Source organism: Bicyclus anynana, chromosome 18 (assembly GCF_947172395.1).
Source record: "Bicyclus anynana chromosome 18, ilBicAnyn1.1, whole genome shotgun sequence".
Taxonomy (NCBI): domain Eukaryota; kingdom Metazoa; phylum Arthropoda; class Insecta; order Lepidoptera; family Nymphalidae; genus Bicyclus; species Bicyclus anynana.
The window spans coordinates 2977034-3000318 of record NC_069100.1 but is presented as its reverse complement, the minus strand read 5'-3'; the positions used below and the strand labels follow the sequence as shown (position 1 = coordinate 3000318).

General features: G+C 34.1%; 2 protein-coding genes across 5 annotated transcripts in view; one reads left to right on the top strand and one right to left on the bottom strand.

Moving 5' to 3' along the window:
* Window positions 1-18076, bottom strand: part of LOC112051191 (calpain-B) — a 49724-nt gene extending 31648 nt beyond the window's left edge. For 2 of the 4 annotated variants that reach the window (XM_052886769.1, XM_052886772.1), the window contains exons 1-2: window positions 17957-18076; window positions 6184-6555 (exon numbers count right to left, since the gene is read on the bottom strand). In XM_052886769.1, coding sequence (XP_052742729.1) covers window positions 6184-6468 — 285 coding nt within the window. In that variant the 5' untranslated portion in view covers window positions 6469-6555; window positions 17957-18076. Of the gene's footprint in view, window positions 1-2583; window positions 2713-6183; window positions 6556-17956 lie in introns of those variants that run through there. The other 2 variants (XM_052886770.1, XM_052886771.1) reach the window with 2 other exon arrangements.
* Window positions 18077-18362: 286 nt separating this feature from the next.
* On the top strand, window positions 18363-21159 carry LOC112051207 (60S ribosome subunit biogenesis protein NIP7 homolog). The gene is made up of 4 exons (XM_024089746.2): window positions 18363-18522; window positions 19502-19684; window positions 20611-20720; window positions 20901-21159. Exons 1-4 carry the CDS (start codon window positions 18467-18469, stop codon window positions 21092-21094), a joined length of 543 nt encoding a protein of 180 aa, XP_023945514.1. The 5' UTR covers window positions 18363-18466; the 3' UTR covers window positions 21095-21159.
* The last annotated feature ends 2126 nt before the right edge of the window (window positions 21160-23285 follow it).

Genomic DNA, 23285 nt, shown 5'->3' with positions numbered 1-23285 from the left:
ACACCATAATTTTTTCATTTATTAATGAAAATTATTTCATGATGTGTGTTTTTATCATAAAGTTAAAACAGGTTTACAGTGATAAAATTGATTTTGTTGACTATGATTTATAGAACATCTGTTTTTTTCTGACAACAGAATTGTTTAGTAGGTATGTGTTCTATGGAATAAAAAATACTATTTAGTAGTAGTTAATAGTTGGCCTCCACCTTCCTTTACAATGCCATTATATTATGGTAGATGTTATAGAATATAGATATAGATTTCTATACTAAGTTTCTTTTTTATTAATTTGTATTCTGACATCTGTCAGATGGAGCTGTTAGAAAACAAAGGATTAAATAAACAGTTGGATATCACACAATGGTCTTTTATCTTCTTGCTTAGTAATAAGCAAGTTATGGATTGACATATTTTAAACAAAAAATTAATTATACCTACTTGTAAATTTGCATATAAACAACAAGAAGCTTGTTCATATATTTATAATGGCACTAGATTGCTATTAAATGTAATCACACATCATTTTCCTCTACATATACATAGACTGTCATAATAATAAATATTATCATTTATTTATACAAAAAACTGTAGATATATACTAACATCAGCAGGCTAATTCATTATCTTTGACATATTATATAGTAGACTTAAAAGAAATTGACATTCTATGTAAAATTGTCATCCAGTGTTTACTGGCGGATATCATACAGTAGGTAAATGACATTTTGTCAATAGGCAAATGACATTTTGTCAATAGGCAAATGACATTTTGTCAATAGGCAAATGACATTTTGTCATTAGTAAATTGGCCATTAGGTAACTATATGTATATAAAAATGGGCCATTAGGTAACTATGTATTTATAAAACGCCTGTTAAGATTATGAAAGAATCTAATATATGAACAAAGACTACAAAATTTATTTTGTTCAATTATCACTTTTCACATATTAGACGAATTTCCAGACTTTGCCTTTTTTTTAATAACACAAAAGTACTATCACTAAGCAGTACAGGTATAACACTGACTATGTGGGAAGCAGATAACATATTACTACTGAGTAAATGACATCATAGCCACTAGTAGTTGGCGGTACGCTAATTAATCCTCACAGCATTTTTTACATATTTGCCAAGATTGTACAAACAAGTGCTTTTTGTACTTAATTGTCTCACTAAGCAGTATGGATGAACAGTTATTTATTAGAAGTTATTCTATAACAAATAATAGTTTGTTTTTGTAACAAATTGCCCAGTAAAATTATTAGCTATGTCTAGAATTTCCTTGTTAATGTGATTTAGTTTTGTTAAAATATTTTGTACAAAATGTTGTCGTTATCAACCCATATTCGGCTCACTGCTGAGCTCAAGTCTGTACTCAGAATGAGAGGGATTAGGCCAATAGTCCACCACGCTGGCCCAATGCGGATTGGCAGACTTAACACACGCAGAAAATTAAGAAAATTCTCTGGTATGCAGGTTTCCTCACGATGTTTTCCTTCACCGTTTGAGACACGTGATATTTAATTTATTAAAATGAACACAACTGAAAAGTTGGAGGTGCATGTACAAAATGTAAAATATACAATTTGTAAAAAATAAGGTATTACAAAAAAGGCTTAAATAAATTGTTGTAAATCACTTTATGAGCGCCTATAGCCCAGTAGACCTCAGCCTTCAATTCAGAGGATGTAGGTATGAATCAGGTATGGTGCATTTTAGGAAATTAAGTATCCCATGCCTCAAAAGGTTAAGAAAAATTTTTCTTAACCTTTTATAAAAAATTAAATGAGAATTTTCTTGACTGTGAAATCTGCCAATTCGCATTGCAGCCTGTCATTCTAAAAGGGGACTCATACTCAACAATGAGCTAAATATGGGTTGTTAATAATGAAGTAACTCTAGAATACTTAAATAGCTAAACATTATGAAAAGGGGACTGTTCAGATATTCTAACTACATTCCAATAAAGAATTAAACCTGTAATCTTGAAGATTTATGCTAACCATTAGCTTATATAGGAGGATTTAAGTGAGGAGTTTATCACAATTTTACAAGAATAACTAACAATATAATTTATAGAGTTGTTGTAATTGTAAGATTTTCTTACAACAACTATAAATAAGATAACGTTTAGCTGTGAACTATACATGTTTTATCTACTTTATAAATATTAATTAAAACTACCTATGTGTTCTAAATTTAAAAAGTACTAAACATGTTGGGTGGAGCCACGAAAGTAAAAATTGTTAGCAGTACATTTTTGTAGGTCAATAGAACTAGTTCAAACGCGGTAATTCAGTAAGTACAAACACTTATGGGTTTCTATGAGGCAAATTGAAGGTTTCCATGGTGTACTAATTACTTGGAATCACAATAAAGATCTAAAACGATCATAATATATGAGGTCGCTGGGTATAAAATGTGAATTTAAAATATTTACGCAAAATCTAGCTTATTCACTTCTATTTATATCACACAGCACAAAGATCGATATTGCCACAGTTTTAATCACATTTTCGTATACAAATAACGTATAATTTCATTAAAAATATGATTTAAATTAACAACACAACCATACCCAAAAATCTCTCACGAAAATTGACAGAATATAATACGTCTACTTTGAAAACATAGAACCTGCTACAACTTGATACGAAAGATCAAAGCCCACTGAAATTGGTAGGATTATAAACTGAGATTCTTGCCAACCCAAGAATGACGTAAGCTCGTAAAGAGTACTACTATACTCTTTGGACGTAAGACTTCGTTCGTTCATTGATTTTTTCGTCTTTAAACCTCATGGAAACTTCAAACTTCTCAAAATTGTTTTTTATATAGATAGATAGATAAATAATATCAGGTAATTAATAAAATAAAACCAAATTATTTTATTTGTTTTTTTTTTTTATAGGGGCAACTCTTATATTTTAAAATTACTCAAGTGCTTCCCAACCTACAGGTAGAGGTACACATAATATTTTTTTTATTTTAAAACTATATTATGATCATATATTTTACAGTGAAGTGCGATCAGTGCGATAGATCTAAAATAGCAGTCATTAAAAATGCAAAAAAAATCTTAGGTATAATATTTTAAATTTCCTTAATAAAAAATAAGTAAATGATTTTTTTTTGTGTGAGAAAGCATGTTGAAACTTATTTATGACTAGAAGACACCCGCGACTTTCCGCACGTGAAATTCATCTCCCACGGGAAAGATGGGTTTTGCATGTATTGGGGCAAAAAGTAGCCTATATGATGCTCAATTACCTCCTCTATTTTCCAGTAAAGATCCTTTAAAAACCAGTCTAGCTGGACAAACAAGACATTTAAAAAAAAAAAGCTACATTGTGTTTAAAGAAAGTGTAAATAACTATATGTACTTGAGGAAACACAGTTGTTTTGAAATCACAGACAGACAAAATAATTTTATTTCGTATTGAAAGTTACTGTCTGTCTATTGTGGAAGGCATTACATTAATCTATGTAATTTGTAAGTATGTAAGTATGTCCATAGTAGAAAGTAACCTTTCAAGGGTGTTTTGGCTAAACTAGATTTTGATTTTTCGTAACTACACACGGCAATGAATAAAGATGGTGGCCTTAAAAATCGTTGAATATCACACGGTCGAGGTAATTGCACTGAGTATGTATAAAAATAATTCAAGTGGCCTTTGATTTTATGTCAGCGACAAGAGTTTATATTTTTAATGAAAATCTGTACCTGCACTATTATGTATTCTGGGCATAAGTGATTTTATTTCCCGCTTCGCTGAAGCACTATAGATTTTTATCTATACTGCTTCATCTATCGAACTATAACTTTTGCTCTGTTGTGTATGATGTCGTGATGTTTGTTGTTAGTCATAATTAGATGAGTAAAAAGTCTTTGAGTAAAGACAAAGGTTTTAAAATTTTCGTCGTCAGATCTATTCTATACTATAGTAATATTATAAAGAGGTAAAGTTAGTTATGTTGTACGGGGTAATTTCTCGATCTACAGAACCGATTTTGAAAATTATTTTACCACCAGAAAGCCACGTTATTTATGAGTGTCATAGGCTATATTTTATTCCTGTATTCTCACGGGAATGGGAAATACGTGGGTGAAACCGCGGGACGTCGACTAGTAAACTCTTAGATGATAAATTCTTAGATGATTAATAATATTTATCTTACCTCTGCAAGTTGCGTTGCGTCCTGCCGCATAGGTAAATAAATTAAAAAAATATATGTTATTATTACAATGATTGCTTAATCTTTTCTTAAAATATTTATAATTTTTTTTAACGTTATAACATCTACAAGACTCATGAGTGGAAAACTTAAGTATTTAGTCATAAGAAATAAGACTTAGCGGCGAAAAATACACAAGAATAATATTTTAGAAAAATTAACTACCGCGTATATGCTAATAAATATTAGTAAGCAAAATGCAGTTTCTTAAAACATTAAACATACCTACTACGAAACTACCAATAACTGAGTTCCGGAGTAGTCTCAATTTTGAAAAATAACTTCAATATTGAGAAAGGTACCAATATCAGTACCTTGTCTAGTAGAAACGGACATTTTTGTCGGTCACGTTTAACCAGAGTTGTTATAAAGGGAAAGCGACGTCACGGGCTAAAAATGTCGACCCTCGAAAACACATGGGAGTTATTTACATTGAACTCATGGAAGATTTATTTTCACCGCGTCTACAGAGCAGCTTGCCGTCACTCTAGATCATTACCCAAGAATAATTAAACTTTATTTCTCATATGTTATAGGTTGGAAGACTGTGCCTAAAATATTTTGAAAGACCTTAAATAGAAAACCATCGAATAAACTAATAAAACAAGACATAGGGCATATTCAATTGTCAACTTGAAACATATGGTAATTATACTAATTTCAAAGGTAAGGTAACTGAAACGAAATACATGCTGACTGACTGATGGCGGCTGTTGAAATGTGCGAACTATTAAAAATATATAAAATAAACTACATATATGTACACGAATACCGAGTATTGATATTTCTTATTGGAACAAGGTCATCTTGATTCGAATTCGCGATCTACTAAGCAACCAGAAAAGGAGATTTATCTCTCCGCCAGAGATCTTATATCAAGGAATTTTAAATTGGCCCAAGTTCAAGAACGTACAAATGGTCGACAAGACAAAAAATAGTGGTTTATCCATTGGAAAACTCGTGAGAATTTCCTCATTTTTATGGTAGCTGACAATCGAAATCATAAACCAGTTTCACCTACTATTTTCCGTTCCGCAACTCCAAAACTGAAATCTGCGTATTACTATGTCATAACGTGAATCAGTATCTAATTAAAGGAAACAGGCGGATTAGGTCAAAAGCCCTGGTTAGTCATCAAGTTTTAATAAGTACTTTGATGGTAGTAGTGATATCATAAAGTATAGTTGTTTAAATGCTGCTTATCATTCGGAAAATCATCGTGAGTGCAGATTCGTAACGCAATCAATAAACAAATGTAGAGTAATAAGTTGTTTCAGAGTTTCAAAGTGTACTAAACCGTAACTGAAGCGAAACCTAGATTTCTTTATCCAAACATCACTCATCCGTAAACATAAATAAACAGACCGGTTGACCAAGCAAATGGTTTCGGCAAATGGATTTAAATACATTTATGCATAAGGAGCAGTGATACACAGTAGATAACTACAAGCATTTGTGTTTGTGAAATGTTCTTCTGTGCGAATGAATGCAACATTAGCAAACTTTTTGGCTCCTTCACTTTGTCATCAAACAATTCTGATATACGTAAACATAAATAAATTATTTATTTTAACAAGAATTTATGTAAAAGAAGATAAAAACATCAGAATTGATATCTCAAGGCACTTATGTAAGTTCTACATAAATAATCATGTACCTAACTTTATTTCCCTATTGTTTATTATTATTTACGTTCTGCGCGGATTGTACAGTCAATATATTTTAAAATGGATTAGTCCGTAAATAGATACTCGTAAGAATAAAGCCTACTACATACTTAAGAAATGTACACATACACACAGATGTCGTAGTAATAGGATTAAAAGATTATCTACATACTAACATTATCGTCAAGAATCAATTTGCCATCAAGCAATCAAATAAATCATTAAATTTTTCTATCGGATATCATAAAAAATTTATATTGTCAAAGATGACATACCTCCAAATTGACGTTCACAGCAGCGCAAGCTTCTTCTACAACCTCTTCAACGGCGCCACTTTCATACTCCTCGGCTGGCAGCGAAGGATACAGTCTCACACCAGAGAAGGTAGTGTCATCCTCCGAAGGCAGTGAAGGGTACAGACTGCCATTCCCAACCAAAGGCTCGGAACTACCGTCGCCTCTTTCTTTGGACAAGAATCCTCTCACTGCAGATGCAGCATTCGCGGTACGATGCCATCCCCATCCGTTTGCACGAAAGTTTTTAGGATAGTAAAAAGACATGTTTTCTTGAAAGTTTCTTCACACTCGCACAGTTCACTCACTCCACTCGAAATAACCGCAGCGCGCACCGTGTTTGTTTATATGACTCTGAAACAAAGATTCGGCATTCGTTATTGAGTCAATCGTGACGTAGATTTTTTTCTCAACATATTAACAGTTGAAATATTAACAGAAACAGGAAAGTTTGAGCATTTACCTATTTTTTTAATAAATTTCAAACGTGACTGCCGCGTGGATTTGTCTTATCGTTTTGCATACGTTTAGTTGTATAATAATCTAAAGAAATTATGCTACGTTATCATTAGAGTAACAAGACAGGTAGCAGGGGGCAACTGTGCAAAATCTGCAAAGGATCGAGAATTGTGGAAAAGTTTGGAAGAGGCCTTTGTCCTAGGGTACAATCAGATGAACTCTGAATAGAGGCATTTATTATTTATTATTATCATTGGATTAAAAATATAAAGACCCATAATCGATCAGAATCCCAAGTATACCATGAATTTGAAAATGCACTTTGATGGTAGCTTTACATAAATAGATGCTTTGCTTAATGCTATTGTTACGCATATTATTCATAACATTCTGCTTCATGCAATTACATTAGTTCCCGATTGCGATCTTATCTCAGTGCGTCTTGGCTCTTGATTAGGGGAAACAGGTAAACTGACTGTTGAAGGTCAAATCTTTGTATGCATTTCGCATTCAATCAATGTGAGTCATTATTAGAAAACGTAGTTATAGCGGTAAATGCCGTAACGATTGTCGATATTTTACTTTTGATAAGTCTTGATAAATAGTAAAGTTATTCATAATTAGTGTACTTAACCGGTTTCAAAACAGTTTTTCAACTTGAAGTCATTAAAACATTGTAACATTATAAATGTGAAATCTGTTTGGTCAGTTTCTTTGTTACGTTCTCTAGTTTAATCCTTAGAAAAGGACTTTATTTTTTTGTATCATGTTAAGCCACCTTCGTAACGACAGACTGTGGAGAAAGAGTGAAGAGCTCCTGTCAGAAAAACAAAATAAAACATTTGACGCGAATAACGTATTTGGGTTTCAACCACACAAGATCTCATGATTCTCAGTAAAATAGATAGATAGCTATAGTACGCGCGTTAACAACTGAGTCTTAGGGCCATAAATCATTTCTCTATATCTATCTCGCTTGCACTTATGGGTCTTATGGAGCCGTCTATAGTACGCGCGTTAACAACTGAGTCTTAGGGCCATAAATCATTTCTCTATATCTATCTCGCTTGCACTTATGGGTCTTATGGAGCCGTCTAGTGAAGGGTGTAACAATGAAAGACATATTATCGATAAGTAAAGTTTATTATCGTATCTTGTTCACAAAATTAAAAAAATTAACAATATTTGATTTAATATAATACATATTTCATATTATATAATTATTAACTAAATAAAATTAATCTTCATCTGAGTCTTCATCATCAGAATCTTCGTCTTCTGCCAAATTTATTATAAGCGGCGCGTGATCTCTAATTATTAGTGACGGTTTGTGGTTTCTTAAAATTTGTTCTTGGTATACAGGTACTGCCTGATTGTGATACTTCCGTCTTGATTCGGTCCACTGTCGCTCTGCTCACACCACAAACAAATGCGGCCATTTCACGTGGTTTGTTGAAATTTAGAGAAGCCACTTTATTCGGATCACTTTTCAATTCATTGAGAAACAGGAATACGTTGTGAATCAGTGTTCGAGCTTGAGGGCTAATATCGCCATGTAATTTCTTCAGATCAACGTTAGAAAATAAAGTATCCATAGTGCGCAACGAGTAACACATGAATGTATTTATTTAATTGCAGTAAACACATTTATAGCAAAAAAAATACGCAATGCAATTACATTAGAAACCGACCAATCAGAATCGTCCAAATCATTATTGACTCATCATTAGCACGTGCGCAGGTAGCCGTTTATCGATAATTAGGGTGCGCAGGTAGGCGCGCTGCACATTCCTATCTTTTTTGACTTTTATGACCGGACGACTCAGATGATAACGCGCATACTATAGTGAAGGGTGTAACAATGAAAGACATATTATCGATAAGTAAAGTTTATTATCGTATCTTGTTCACAAAATTAAAAAAATTAACAATATTTGATTTAATATAATACATATTTCATATTATATAATTATTAACTAAATAAAATTAATCTTCATCTGAGTCTTCATCATCAGAATCTTCGTCTTCTGCCAAATTTATTATAAGCGGCGCGTGATCTCTAATTAGAGCTTTTTGTAAATCTTTGTTTTGAAGTTCTTCGGCATGCCTAACACATTTGGCCCAGTCTTCTCGTGTGACATTTTCTATGGCTCGGTGGAGGTGATTTTCGACATCTGCTATCTTGAAGGTATTATTATTCTTCGCAACTTCTCCCTTTACTTGTGCCCAAATTAATTCTATTGGGTTATATTGACAGTGATATGGAGGGAGCCTTATTACTTCATGACCTCGTTCATTTGCCAGATGGTCTAAAGCGTAGACCTTCTGCGGGTTACTGGCTTTTACTTTTCTTATTAATTCTTCAATAATTTCGTTGCTGGAATATGGAATCTTTTTCTTTGTCAACCATTCTTGAATTTCAGCTTTCCTCGTGTTTCTTGTGGGTATCTTTTCCAACTGTATCGAATGATAGCTTGCGTTATCGACAATTATAACTGAGGGCTCTTCAAGTAGATTCAGGAATTCGGAAAACCATGCCATATATGTTTCGCCATCCATTTCTGTGTGGTAATCAGCATCCTTTGATTTCACCGCTTTAAATATTAGCTTCGCATCTGGAACGAAGCCAGTCCTTGCAGAACCCGCATGGCAAACTATTAATCTTTGGCCTTTTCCCACAGGCTGATTCTTGAAACCTCCTTCATCGTTGCTTCCAAGCCACATCCTCTTTCTTGCATGGTTTTGATTAATCCATGTTTCGTCTAGATAGAAACGTGGTCGCTGATCGTTAGTTCTTCTAAGTAAATCCAATTTCCTTAAAAAGTCCATGCTAGCACAAACAATATCAGTTCTTTCCATTAAATATTTACGTCCTTCGCTATTTTTCTTATACTGGAACCCAACCTCCTTCAGTAGTATTCTCATTGAAGTGTTGCCGCATTTAAAATCGGGTAATTGTTCACGGAATTTTTCTAAAATTTTCGCCACGGATGGATACTCTCCATTCTCATAAAATGAAGCTACAGTTCGCTTCAACACACTTTTATCAAAATCGTCAATATTAGTGACGGTTTGTGGTTTCTTAAAATTTGTTCTTGGTATACAGGTACTGCCTGATTGTGATACTTCCGTCTTGATTCGGTCCACTGTCGCTCTGCTCACACCACAAACAAATGCGGCCATTTCACGTGGTTTGTTGAAATTTAGAGAAGCCACTTTATTCGGATCACTTTTCAATTCATTGAGAAACAGGAATACGTTGTGAATCAGTGTTCGAGCTTGAGGGCTAATATCGCCATGTAATTTCTTCAGATCAACGTTAGAAAATAAAGTATCCATAGTGCGCAACGAGTAACACATGAATGTATTTATTTAATTGCAGTAAACACATTTATAGCAAAAAAAATACGCAATGCAATTACATTAGAAACCGACCAATCAGAATCGTCCAAATCATTATTGACTCATCATTAGCACGTGCGCAGGTAGCCGTTTATCGATAATTAGGGTGCGCAGGTAGGCGCGCTGCACATTCCTATCTTTTTTGACTTTTATGACCGGACGACTCAGATGATAACGCGCATACTATAGCTAAACCAACGATTCAGTGAGTCTTGCATATGTAAATGTTATTGTTAACGAATGTGTGATGGTCTCATTCAATTCAGTAGATTATATTGAAACGTAGCCAAAGTTTGTACTGAATCGTAAACTTTAAATCGAGTTAATGTGTTGCAACATCATGGTATCCTGTGCTCTACTCGAAAATAATCTAGGAGGATAATAAAATCGAGTAATTGTGTAATGTATACAATTAATTGGTAAATTGACTTTAAAAATATTCATATTGGTAAATGGACTTTAAAAATATTCATAAGTTAATTCATTGTGGAATTAATTCGTGAAGAGATTGTGAGTTAGAGAAAAGAAGAGAAGTTAGGGAATAAATATTTATACAACATTATTCAAGACTAGCAGAATCTCGTGATTTTACCAACGTAGTTCAATTTTTCGAAAAATACGGTGATAAAATATAGCCTATGTTACTCCTTGATAATGTAGCTTTTCATTGGTGAAATATTATCCGGTTTTTGAAATCAGTCCAGTAGTTTCAAAACCTATTAAATGCAAACAAACAAGCACGTACTTACTCGAGATTTTAACTTTGCCAGCATGTTTGTATCTTGAGAAATTACACACGACTTGCTATAGTATGCGCGTTATCATCTGAGTCGTCCGGTCATAAAAGTCAAAAAAGATAGGAATGTGCAGCGCGCCTACCTGCGCACCCTAATTATCGATAAACGGCTACCTGCGCACGTGCTAATGATGAGTCAATAATGATTTGGACGATTCTGATTGGTCGGTTTCTAATGTAATTGCATTGCGTATTTTTTTTGCTATAAATGTGTTTACTGCAATTAAATAAATACATTCATGTGTTACTCGTTGCGCACTATGGATACTTTATTTTCTAACGTTGATCTGAAGAAATTACATGGCGATATTAGCCCTCAAGCTCGAACACTGATTCACAACGTATTCCTGTTTCTCAATGAATTGAAAAGTGATCCGAATAAAGTGGCTTCTCTAAATTTCAACAAACCACGTGAAATGGCCGCATTTGTTTGTGGTGTGAGCAGAGCGACAGTGGACCGAATCAAGACGGAAGTATCACAATCAGGCAGTACCTGTATACCAAGAACAAATTTTAAGAAACCACAAACCGTCACTAATATTGACGATTTTGATAAAAGTGTGTTGAAGCGAACTGTAGCTTCATTTTATGAGAATGGAGAGTATCCATCCGTGGCGAAAATTTTAGAAAAATTCCGTGAACAATTACCCGATTTTAAATGCGGCAACACTTCAATGAGAATACTACTGAAGGAGGTTGGGTTCCAGTATAAGAAAAATAGCGAAGGACGTAAATATTTAATGGAAAGAACTGATATTGTTTGTGCTAGAATGGACTTTTTAAGGAAATTGGATTTACTTAGAAGAACTAACGATCAGCGACCACGTTTCTATCTAGACGAAACATGGATTAATCAAAACCATGCAAGAAAGAGGATGTGGCTTGGAAGCAACGATGAAGGAGGTTTCAAGAATCAGCCTGTGGGAAAAGGCCAAAGATTAATAGTTTGCCATGCGGGTTCTGCAAGGACTGGCTTCGTTCCAGATGCGAAGCTAATATTTAAAGCGGTGAAATCAAAGGATGCTGATTACCACACAGAAATGGATGGCGAAACATATATGGCATGGTTTTCCGAATTCCTGAATCTACTTGAAGAGCCCTCAGTTATAATTGTCGATAACGCAAGCTATCATTCGATACAGTTGGAAAAGATACCCACAAGAAACACGAGGAAAGCTGAAATTCAAGAATGGTTGACAAAGAAAAAGATTCCATATTCCAGCAACGAAATTATTGAAGAATTAATAAGAAAAGTAAAAGCCAGTAACCCGCAGAAGGTCTACGCTTTAGACCATCTGGCAAATGAACGAGGTCATGAAGTAATAAGGCTCCCTCCATATCACTGTCAATATAACCCAATAGAATTAATTTGGGCACAAGTAAAGGGAGAAGTTGCGAAGAATAATAATACCTTCAAGATAGCAGATGTCGAAAATCACCTCCACCGAGCCATAGAAAATGTCACACGAGAAGACTGGGCCAAATGTGTTAGGCATGCCGAAGAACTTCAAAACAAAGATTTACAAAAAGCTCTAATTAGAGATCACGCGCCGCTTATAATAAATTTGGCAGAAGACGAAGATTCTGATGATGAAGACTCAGATGAAGATTAATTTTATTTAGTTAATAATTATATAATATGAAATATGTATTATATTAAATCAAATATTGTTAATTTTTTTAATTTTGTGAACAAGATACGATAATAAACTTTACTTATCGATAATATGTCTTTCATTGTTACACCCTTCACTATACTACTATCGTTAACAACTGAGTCTTAGGGCCATAAATCATTTCTCTATATCTATCTCGCTTGCACTTATGGGTCTTATGGAGCCGTCTAGTGAAGGGTGTAACAATGAAAGACACATTATCGATAAGTAAAGTTTATTATCGTATCTTGTTCACAAAATTAAAAAAATTAACAATATTTGATTTAATATAATACATATTTCATATTATATAATTATTAACTAAATAAAATTAATCTTCATCTGAGTCTTCATCATCAGAATCTTCGTCTTCTGCCAAATTTATTATAAGCGGCGCGTGATCTCTAATTAGAGCTTTTTGTAAATCTTTGTTTTGAAGTTCTTCGGCATGCCTAACACATTTGGCCCAGTCTTCTCGTGATCAGAATCGTCCAAATCATTATTGACTCATCATTAGCACGTGCGCAGGTAGCCGTTTATCGATAATTAGGGTGCGCAGGTAGGCGCGCTGCACATTCCTATCTTTTTTGACTTTTATGACCGGACGACTCAGATGATAACGCGCATACTATAGACGGCTCCATAAGACCCATAAGTGCAAGCGAGATAGATATAGAGAAATGATTTATGGCCCTAAGACTCAGTTGTTAACGCGCGTACTATACAACTGCGTATGGACCTGCCTGCACGTACCTATAAACTCTCCATAATGTTTACAATATGTGTAATGTAGTCTAACAATCAGCACTTCCGACGTGGCGAAATATTATTTTTTATTGTTAGTAAATCGTGCTCAATATGTTAAGCCTATGATGTGTTTATGTGGTCGATGTTAAAAGACGCCGATTACCGTTATCTAAAAATATCAGCAACACCATGGGCCTTAGCCAAGTGGCACATCGATTCTCTTTCTATAAACGCGAACGCTTCGAAAACTAACAAAATGTATGGAAATGATTGATCCGATCGACAACTTAATCACGTGGCCTGACATATGATGTTATTTTTCAATGTCATTCCTATACATTTTTTCAATTTTCGAAGCGTTAGCGTTTGTAGAAAGAGAGTCGATGTGCCATATGGCTACAGGCCGAGGCACTGTAAATGCGTTGCCGGTCATCGAGGTAAATGTTTATAAGCTGCTGTATACCAAAACGTGGAAAAACCGTAGCAGACAGTTTATAATTTGCGTGAGTTGCGTGAGACGAAAAGGGTTAATGATTTGGATGCTTGTTGGAAACCAGCCACACAGATGGAGGAAATGGAAATTCATTTCTACGTCTTATGGTATATTTTAAGAATACCGAGTATATTAGTATTTCTGCGAACAACTGTTTAGAACACCATTGTAGAGACGACGGAAAACATAATCTATAAACGTCACTACTATGTATGAAGACTCCAAAATTTTTAAAATTTACATATACATACATTACAATACAGCACGTTTATTTATTTCAATTATTATTGGGTTTGCAAATTTTTACCTACTACTAACTTTATTTTTAAGTTTTCGAATAATTATTATCACCATTATCTTAAGTTTAATATTATTACCTGACGTTTCGAAAGAGCTTGTAAACTAAGCCTATTTGAAATTAATGAATTTTGACTTTGACTTTAGGACGTTTCATGAAAATTGCAAAATTGAATTCAGGGCAAAATTTATTGGGCGTGCAAATAATGGCTTGTAAACAAGGAGTGCCTAATTATAGTAAATTGATTAATTTAGCACCACTCCCATGGGCCTGTCATGACCTTAAGGTAGGTGACACAAACATTTACAATGTACTCATACATACGGGCTAAGGCTGTGGTAGGTATCTACTTTTCACGCAATTGCGTGTTCCACTTCACTAAATAATATACGACTTTTTATTGTTCCGTTAAGTTGGTAAATTGGTACTTTATAGAAAAAAAATAAACGACGAAACTTCCTTTCTTTATAATAATTCAAAATCACCAAAAAAATCACAATAATGTTAATATTTATTGAAATGTGTGTATATTATTTAAAAATCGTGCATTTTACTATGTAGGCCTATAACTTGATTATGCAAAAATCACAAAAATAAACTAAAAAGCGCAAAATAACATAGTATGTGCTATTGTGCTTTTTTACTTTTCCTTTTCTGATCACTTTTAAGGCGGTGCCAACACAGTAATGCATTAACTCAAGCCGATTAAATGATAAAGTTTTAAGATTTAAAGACAGTTCTTCAGAAAAGGCTTTAATTAATACGTCACTAGCTTGGCACCGCCTTCGAAGTGATCAGAAGGTAGCACATATGATGTTATTTTTCGCTTTTTAGTTTATTTTTGTGATTTTTAAATCAATTGATTTTTTTTGTTATTAAAAATATTTTATGTTGAGAATTATTTGGTCCACTTTGCTTTGTACTCGTAAGTAGGTACTGTATGCCGTTTGAGACTCGCTTACTGTTGTATTTTTAGAATAGATATTTACAATGTCACCAAAAACTAATGACAATAGATTTTTATGCTTGAAAGCATTTGTAGTTTCAAGAACTGCATAGCCTTGCATTATTAAGTCATCTTTAAGTCATCTGCACCTGGTAAGTTAAGAAAAACTTTTTTAAGACTGCTAAACCTAAAGGTTTAAATTAAATACAAATTGGTTTGGCGTTTAATTGGTGTAGGTTGTTTAATTGGTGTAAGAGGGTTTTTAATTAAGGTCTTCCATAGTAATGGTTGTTTGGGGTGCGGTAGACTGACATAGTTAACGAGCTTTTAGAACATTAAAGAAGGCTTTGTTTCTCTAAGGGCTAGTCCACATTCATGTTTATTTTCTAGGACTTCATCTTGAACAGCTTGGAAGACAGATCAAACGCATAGATTAAATTATGCGTCTAAATTAAAATAAAATAAAATGCTGGTTCGCAGAACTAATCAACATGTTTTTAGTTCCAGACGACTTACGTGAATATCCGTAAACAATTTTCATAATATGAAATAATCACCATCTATCGTAAGAATGGTATCGTTAGATACGAGTTGGTTATCAAAGTAAATTTTTATAGGCAAAAACATGTTAACTCATTTACATACTGAAAGATTTTATAGAAAATATCTCGATTATAGCTATAAATAAATATTGGCAGAAGCTGTAGTTCAGTTTGGAGTTAATTGTTGTGTTGTCGGTGATAAATGTTTCAACAGAAGTAGGTACTTAGTATGAAAGTAAATAGTGACTGATGAATAATTAATTATCTGTAAATAATAAGAAGGATTTCCCATTTGGATTTTTACTTTTCCTTAACAGTCAGTTAGAGTCTAATTTGGAATTATCATGTATTTTATCATGAAAGTGACGGGTTTGAAGTTTGTTTCCTTGAAGTAATTGAAAGAAGTGCTACGTTTAATTTCTATTAATATTTTTAAATAAATTCCTACGGCCCGCCTGTCTGTCTGTTTGCGTTAATAAGCTTACTGAGCGGAATAAAGATCATTGAACGTGTTTTCATGCGGTTTTCTGCAATAAATAAATACAAGAGGAAGGAAGAAGACGTGAGGAAGGTGGATAAATTGTAAGCATTGTCTATAAATTAATTGATTAAATATGTGAAAGTGTTGGTAAATGTCAAACCGCTGAAGATACTGCCTATTTCTTTGGAGATAACAAAAATATGCATGATGGCAAATATTTCTTTATATAAGTTAATTCTGCCTGATGGAATATTACAATTAAACTTTATCTATTTTCTTGTGGACTGAGTCGCGGGCGTCAGCAAGTATACTATAAATTATAATTAATAACTATATATTACATATATTTATGTATATTATTTATATTCTTTGTTATTTCGAGAGTTCCATACTTCACTTTTAAATGATATCTGAACTAAACATTGGCTGGGCAATTTTTTACGAACTTGCTAGTACGCACCTATATAGTTGATATATCGTCAAAGCAATCCATCATAGCTTATGTGCTAAGACTTGTTGAAATGTAACTACGCCCGAAATACAGAATACTTGCACTGTAAATATACGTACGCACATAAAATTAACAATACGTTCGAATACCGACTTTACACCTCCAAAAATACATATCAAAATGATTCGTACGAGGCAGGTATTTTTAGTTTTGGTCCATTAAGTGTGTGAATATTTAAAACGGCCTCATTTAGATATTGAGTTAGAAGAACTTTTGATCAAAACAAAAATTTAATGAGTAACGACTACAATATGAAGTCATGTAGTTTAACTGACTTAATATGGCACTGGCACCTAATGATAAAATTAAATATTCTATTGGTAAAGGTAGATAATAGTCACAAAGATTTCCTCGTATTAGTAAAAACTAAAACCGATTCTTACAAGTTTACAAAATAAGCAGTTCTCTATGATAAAATTAGGTATGCAAATAATTCTAGATCAGACTAAGGTTCAACGCAACAAAAAAATTTCCTTGACACGTCTATAGTAAGTATATTATTTCCTTAAAGTAAGTATATTTTATTATAATTTTTTAATTTATTTAATTTATCGTCCAAGATAAAAAAATTAATAAGTTTTTTATTAAATTTTCGACTTCAAAATCACATAAGTAAAATACTTTGATAAATATAAAAAATGAACTAAAATACTTAATCAAAAAATTAAGAAACGCATTGGCCGCCCCTATGATTTTTAATAGATCCCCTCGATTTCTCCAGGATCCCATTATCAGACACTGGTTTCCTTATTATGGTAACACCCTCGGACTTTCCTTTGTAACAATAAAAGAATCATCAGAATTGGTCCATTATCGACGAAGTTATGCGCGAACACACATAAAATATATATGTATGTGGTCAAATTGAAAAACCTTCTCTTTTTTTGAAGGCGGTTAAAAACCTCCTTTTTTTGAAGTCTGATAAAAACCTCCTCCTTTTTTAAAGTCGGTTAAAAATAAGGAAAGATAAATTTATTTTAATTTACAAAAAATTGACGGACGATATGACCGTGTAAGAAACTTTGGGAATACTATGCAAATTGCAAGTAAATTATGCTATGTACATTGAAAATATTTAAAAAAATATTTCACGTCATTATTTTTAGTTTTCGTTAATAAAAATATATTAAAAGATAAATGACAAGATCACTTCAGTTTTAAGTTTATTTGTTTTTAAAATTAAATATTTTTACTTTATTCCAAACAGTGAGTGCCGATTTTTGTTATTATCACGTGACCACTAACCACTTGTGTCAGGGTCATCCGTCATACATTAGAACAGATGTGAAAAAGTTAAGAGTTACTAACGTTTCTGAGGAAATCTCCTCATAAATACGTATATGACTGTTATTACGAGAAACTTTCTTTTAATAATAAGTAAAAGTTTTCAATACTATCGTAATTAATTTGCAAAAAATAACTTACCACAGTACACCACCGAAGTCCGATAACAAGTGAATGAATCACGAATGAATGAAATGAAAATGAGCAGGAATGACTTGAAGAGATTTTAATTTTCCTCATTCATCTTCTTAGCGAGTTACACAGATAAAAAAAAAAGATTTTCAGTATTACCATTAATAAAAAATAGGAACAAACAAAAACATTGACATTTTCTGAAATATATTATGTTATTTAAAACATTCATAAATAAAAAAGCTTCATTTTATTATAAAAAAAGCTTTCTCCTGTATCTTTCTTGAGAAATTAAAAAATATAAACTAAGTACACTTTGAAGCTTTGCTTTGGAGTCTCGCAATGCGCTTACACCCCATACATGACGTGTGTGAAACTGTCAACTGTCAAGTGTCAGTGTCAATGTCGCTGCGGTATTACAATTTTTTTATGTTTTGAAATTTTGATTTGAAAACTATTTCCACGTGTTTTTAAGTTTGACGCGGTTAATGTAAAATAAGAATTAATATATAGAACAAAATGAAAGTATTATCAGAAGATAGGACGAGGAAACTATTCGAAAAGTTAACAAAATAGTAAGTACCTAATGTGTAACAGTTGTAAAATCAAAACTTTTATTTCAAGTGAGAGGCATGAATGTTTGGAGTATCGTCGTCTGTCGGTTTTTCAAGATTTCTTTGCTAAGTGTGCTAGAAATTTTGATCTAGCTTTAGTTTTTCTTCATTGTTTTACCATAGGACTCCAGACAATGCAGTACCTCATGCAAAGAGCCTTACCTCCTTTGGATGCATACAAAACGCATTTTTAATGCTCTTCCCGCAGTGGCATTACTAATTACTCAGGGTAGGACAAATGTGATCTCGGCACAAATTTTTAAGAGGAAATAGGTTTCTCTCCACTATTCATATAAAATTGCACTAAAATAGTAAATGCTTGCTGGTTTTGGTTGCTTGTTAATCAATACTAATATTATAAGAGCTAAAGAGTTTGTTTGGTTGAACACGCTAATTTCAGGAACTACTGGTCTGATTTGAAAAATTCTTTCAGTGTAAGATAGCCCATTTATCAAAGAAGGCTATAGGCTATATATTATCCCCGTATTCCTACGGGAACGGGAACCACGCGGGTGAAACGCGCGGCTTCAGCTAGTAGTACTATAAAATATAAAAAGTTTGATATGATAAAAAGTTATACTAGATAATGTTACAAATCAAGACCAATTACTGCCACTGCCAGCTTATGTTTTAAAAATAATAAATAAATAAATATACTTACACAATCCACACATCACAATCTAGTTTCAAAGTAAGCATGAGCCTCAAAGTAGCCTATGTTATGGGTATTCAGATAGCTAATTTTTATCATTATCATTTTGAGCACCACAAGATGTTAGAAATAGACAATTAAGTATTATGTATGTGGCAAAACACTTGATTTTGCACCTAAAACATCTTAATGTCCAGCTGAATGTCTCACTACAGATTGCAGGAATAATGAGAATATAAAAAAAATAGGAATTTAATGATATGTTATCTTTGTTTACCCCTTTTACAGTATTGGTGTGAACGTCAAACTACTAATAGACAGACCAGATGGCACGTACTGCTTCAGGGAGAAAAAAGACAGAGTGTACTACATATCGGAGAGGTTACTGCAGCTGGCCCAGACCGTCAAACCTGACCACCTCATTTCTGCAGGGACATGCTTCGGAAAGTTTACAAAGACAAACAAGTTCAGGTACCTATCGTATCAGTATTTAAGGCCTACTGAGTACTGATAAATTTTTTTTTTGTTTCACAACATGGCATTTGTCCAGTCATCAAGTAATCATTGATAACAAATAATTTACCCTATTAGGGCGAAATTGGTCCAATATAGTCTGTCAACCATCATTAGCAGTCAGTCAGTTCAGATTGTCTTATGCTGCGGTTGGTTTTAATCACTTAAAACACTTTTTTTCAACCTCCACATCACTTGTGCACTTTTACAGGCCTATCTATACTAATATTATAAAGCTGAAGAGTTTGTTTGTTTGTTTGTTTGATTGAACGCGCTAATCTCAGGAACTACTGGTCCGATTAGAAAAATTCTTTCAGTGATAGATAGCCCATTTATCGAGGAAGGCTATAGGCTATATATTATCCCCGTATTCCTACGGGAACGGGAACCACGCGGGTGAAACCGCGCGGCGTCAGGTAGTATTGAATAAAATGCATTCAACATTATGCAATAAAACTCTAGATTGCAGCAAATAAATATAAATAAAACGAGAGTGTCATGTGATTCCTACGATTTTCTAGCCAAACTGGTACTGACCTTTAATTGTGATGCTGTTGAGGATTACAAAGAGGTTTTACTGCAAATAGTAGTATCATCATCATTATTATTAGCTAATAATGGACGTCCACTGCTGGACATAGGCCTCTTGCCTGGACTTCCAAGCACAACAATTTTGAGCTGCCAGCATCCAGCAGCTCCCTGCAACCCACTATATGTAATTGGTCCATCTAGTGGGGGTCAACTAACACTGCGATTTCTGGTGCAGGGTCACTATTCCAGCACCTTGGTACCCCAACGTCCATCGGCTCTTCAAACTATGTGGCCTGCTCATAGTAGTATAATATGCTGCAATATTGTAGTCATATAAATGGTTTGTGTTCCAGGTTACATATCACAGCCTTGACATATATAGCACCATACGCACCATACAAAATATGGGTGAAGCCATCAGCAGAACAACAGTTTTTGTATGGACACCATGTTATTAAGAGCGGTAAGCATAGTATACAAACTGTTTTATCTATACTAATATTATAAAGAAAAAAGTTTCTAGGGTTTTAGGTATTTCAGAACTCATGTGGGGCCCTTAGTCATGAGCTGATTTTTGCAACACATAAATAATACATGCTGTATTTCTTCTTCATTAATTCCTTCATAACTTTATTCATTCCAGGTCTCGGCAGGATAACGGAAAACGTTCCTAAACACCAAGGCGTGGTAATAAACACCATGTCAGACATACCCATAGGATTTGGCGTAGTCGCACGTTCCACCACAGAGTGCAGACACGCCGATCCTCTAGCCACCATTGCATTCCACCAGGCAGATATAGGGGAATACATCCGGTCGGAGGACACATTGGTCTAAGACACCATAAAAGATATTATGGATTAGGGTATAATGGAGATATTTTAAATACATTTAAGAATTAAGCTTTGTTTAATTTTAAATTATAAGTTTTTAGCATTGCTATTTTCATGCCTATTGTACCTGTGGTATGCATTTGGAAACTAGAAATAAATAGAACTGCCTATTAATGTAAGTGTCTGGTGAAATCACTGCTGAAAGGATCTCCTAAATTAGCTTTAACTATTATTAATGCCTGTGTGTGTGTGTGTGTGGTAAGATTTTGAATCAAAACATTTTTTTTTTCTGTTCTTCATAACGTAACGAAAGAACGCCATCTACTGGAATTAGTAGTATCAACTTACTGAAAACTAAGAACGCCATGTTATTTTTGGCCGTGTTTGTTTGTGCCATGTATCAGAGATGGCGCTGTACTTAAATTGTAGTAATTTTTGTATGGCCAAGATATGGCGCTGCAACTATATTGTAGTGATTTTTGTGATGGCCAAGAGATGGCGCTGAGAATTTTTGTTAGAAAATATAACGAAATTAACTAATCCGTTTTCAAGCTTACGCTCTACTATCTAGGTAAATGTTATTAGTTTGCGTTTTCCGGTGCGTGTTCGCCATTCCAGCACATTGGGATCCCAACGTCTATCGGCTCTTCGAACTATGTCCCCCGCCCACGGCCCATTGCCACTTCAGCTTCGCGACTCACTGAGCTATGTCAGTGACTTTAGTTCGTCTGCGGATCTCCTCATTCCTGATTCGATCACGCAGAGAAACTCCAAGCATACGAGTAGCTCGCTCCATCGCCCGCTGAGTGACTTTGAGCCTTCTAATAAGGCCCATAGCCAGCGACCAAGTGGATACGTAGGTCATCACTAGCAACACGCACTGATCGAAGACTTTAAATATAATAAATAATATAGATACTTAAACAATACACATCACTATCTAGCCCCAAAGTAAGCATACAGAGTAGCTTGTGTTATGGGTGCTAAAATAGTTGATATTATAATATTAATATACAATTATATATAGGACGTCATTGCTATTTATATGTACCGAGTTTATTCAAATAAAACAATTCTTATTCTTATTCTTATTCTTATTCTTATATACTACATATAAATACTTATATAATGTATAAATACACACAGACACTGGAAAACACCCATGTTCATCACACAAATATTTTCCAGTTGTGGGAATCGAACCCACGGCCGTGACAGAAAGTAGGGTCACTACCCACTGCGCCACGCGGCCGTCAATTTATCTTTTTTTAAAGACTTTGTGTTACCTATCTATAGAATTATGGATTTATACAAAATACTTGTCACGTAGAGTCTACATAGAACCACGTAGATGTAGCGGTCGTATGCTAATATCGTTCGTGATTTCGTCGTAAAACCACGTTCGTTAAATTCCGTATCCACATAATAGCGTCGCTCGGAGATCGCCCGATCGCTGGCCCTAACCACGTACCTAATCTAGCATCGACACCGAGTTTCATTAAAACTTGTACCGACACAGAGAAGATTGTCTATGAACACGCACATGGGCGAAATTAGGTCAAAGTTTTGAGTAGAGATTGAGTGAGAGAGATTATCTGGGGAAGTTCTACTACTTAATTTTGTTTCTTTTGTTACTAAGTAGCATAGTTGCTATATTTTATAGAGGTAATTGTGGTATTGTAGAAAGTAAACTGTAGATCTACTGAACCAACTTTGAAAGTTCTTTCACCACCAGAAAGCCACGTTGGCTCGTGCCGACATCATATTCGTCCCAGACCACCCAGACCAGACCAGTACCATTTCCAACAATACATATAAGGTTAGTAGCGGATGCCCGCGACTTCGTCCGCGTGGAATGTAGTTTTTCACAAATCCCTCGGAAACCATAGATTTTTCCGGGGGTAAAAAGTAGCCTATGTGTTAATCCAAAGTAAAACCTATTTCCATTCCAAATTATAGCCAAATCGTTTCACTAGTAGCTTCACTAGTAGCGGCGTTAAAGAGTAACAAACATCAAAACAAACATCCAAACACCTTCGCGTTTATAATATTAGAAGGAAGCTACAACATTTCTGACCCCAAAGTCCATTCGCTTATGAATTTTATCCCAAAACTGAACGAACATACTCTATATCTGTGTATAGATATGACCACAAAGGACCTACTATTGTCAGAATTTGAAAGCCGTGGTCGAA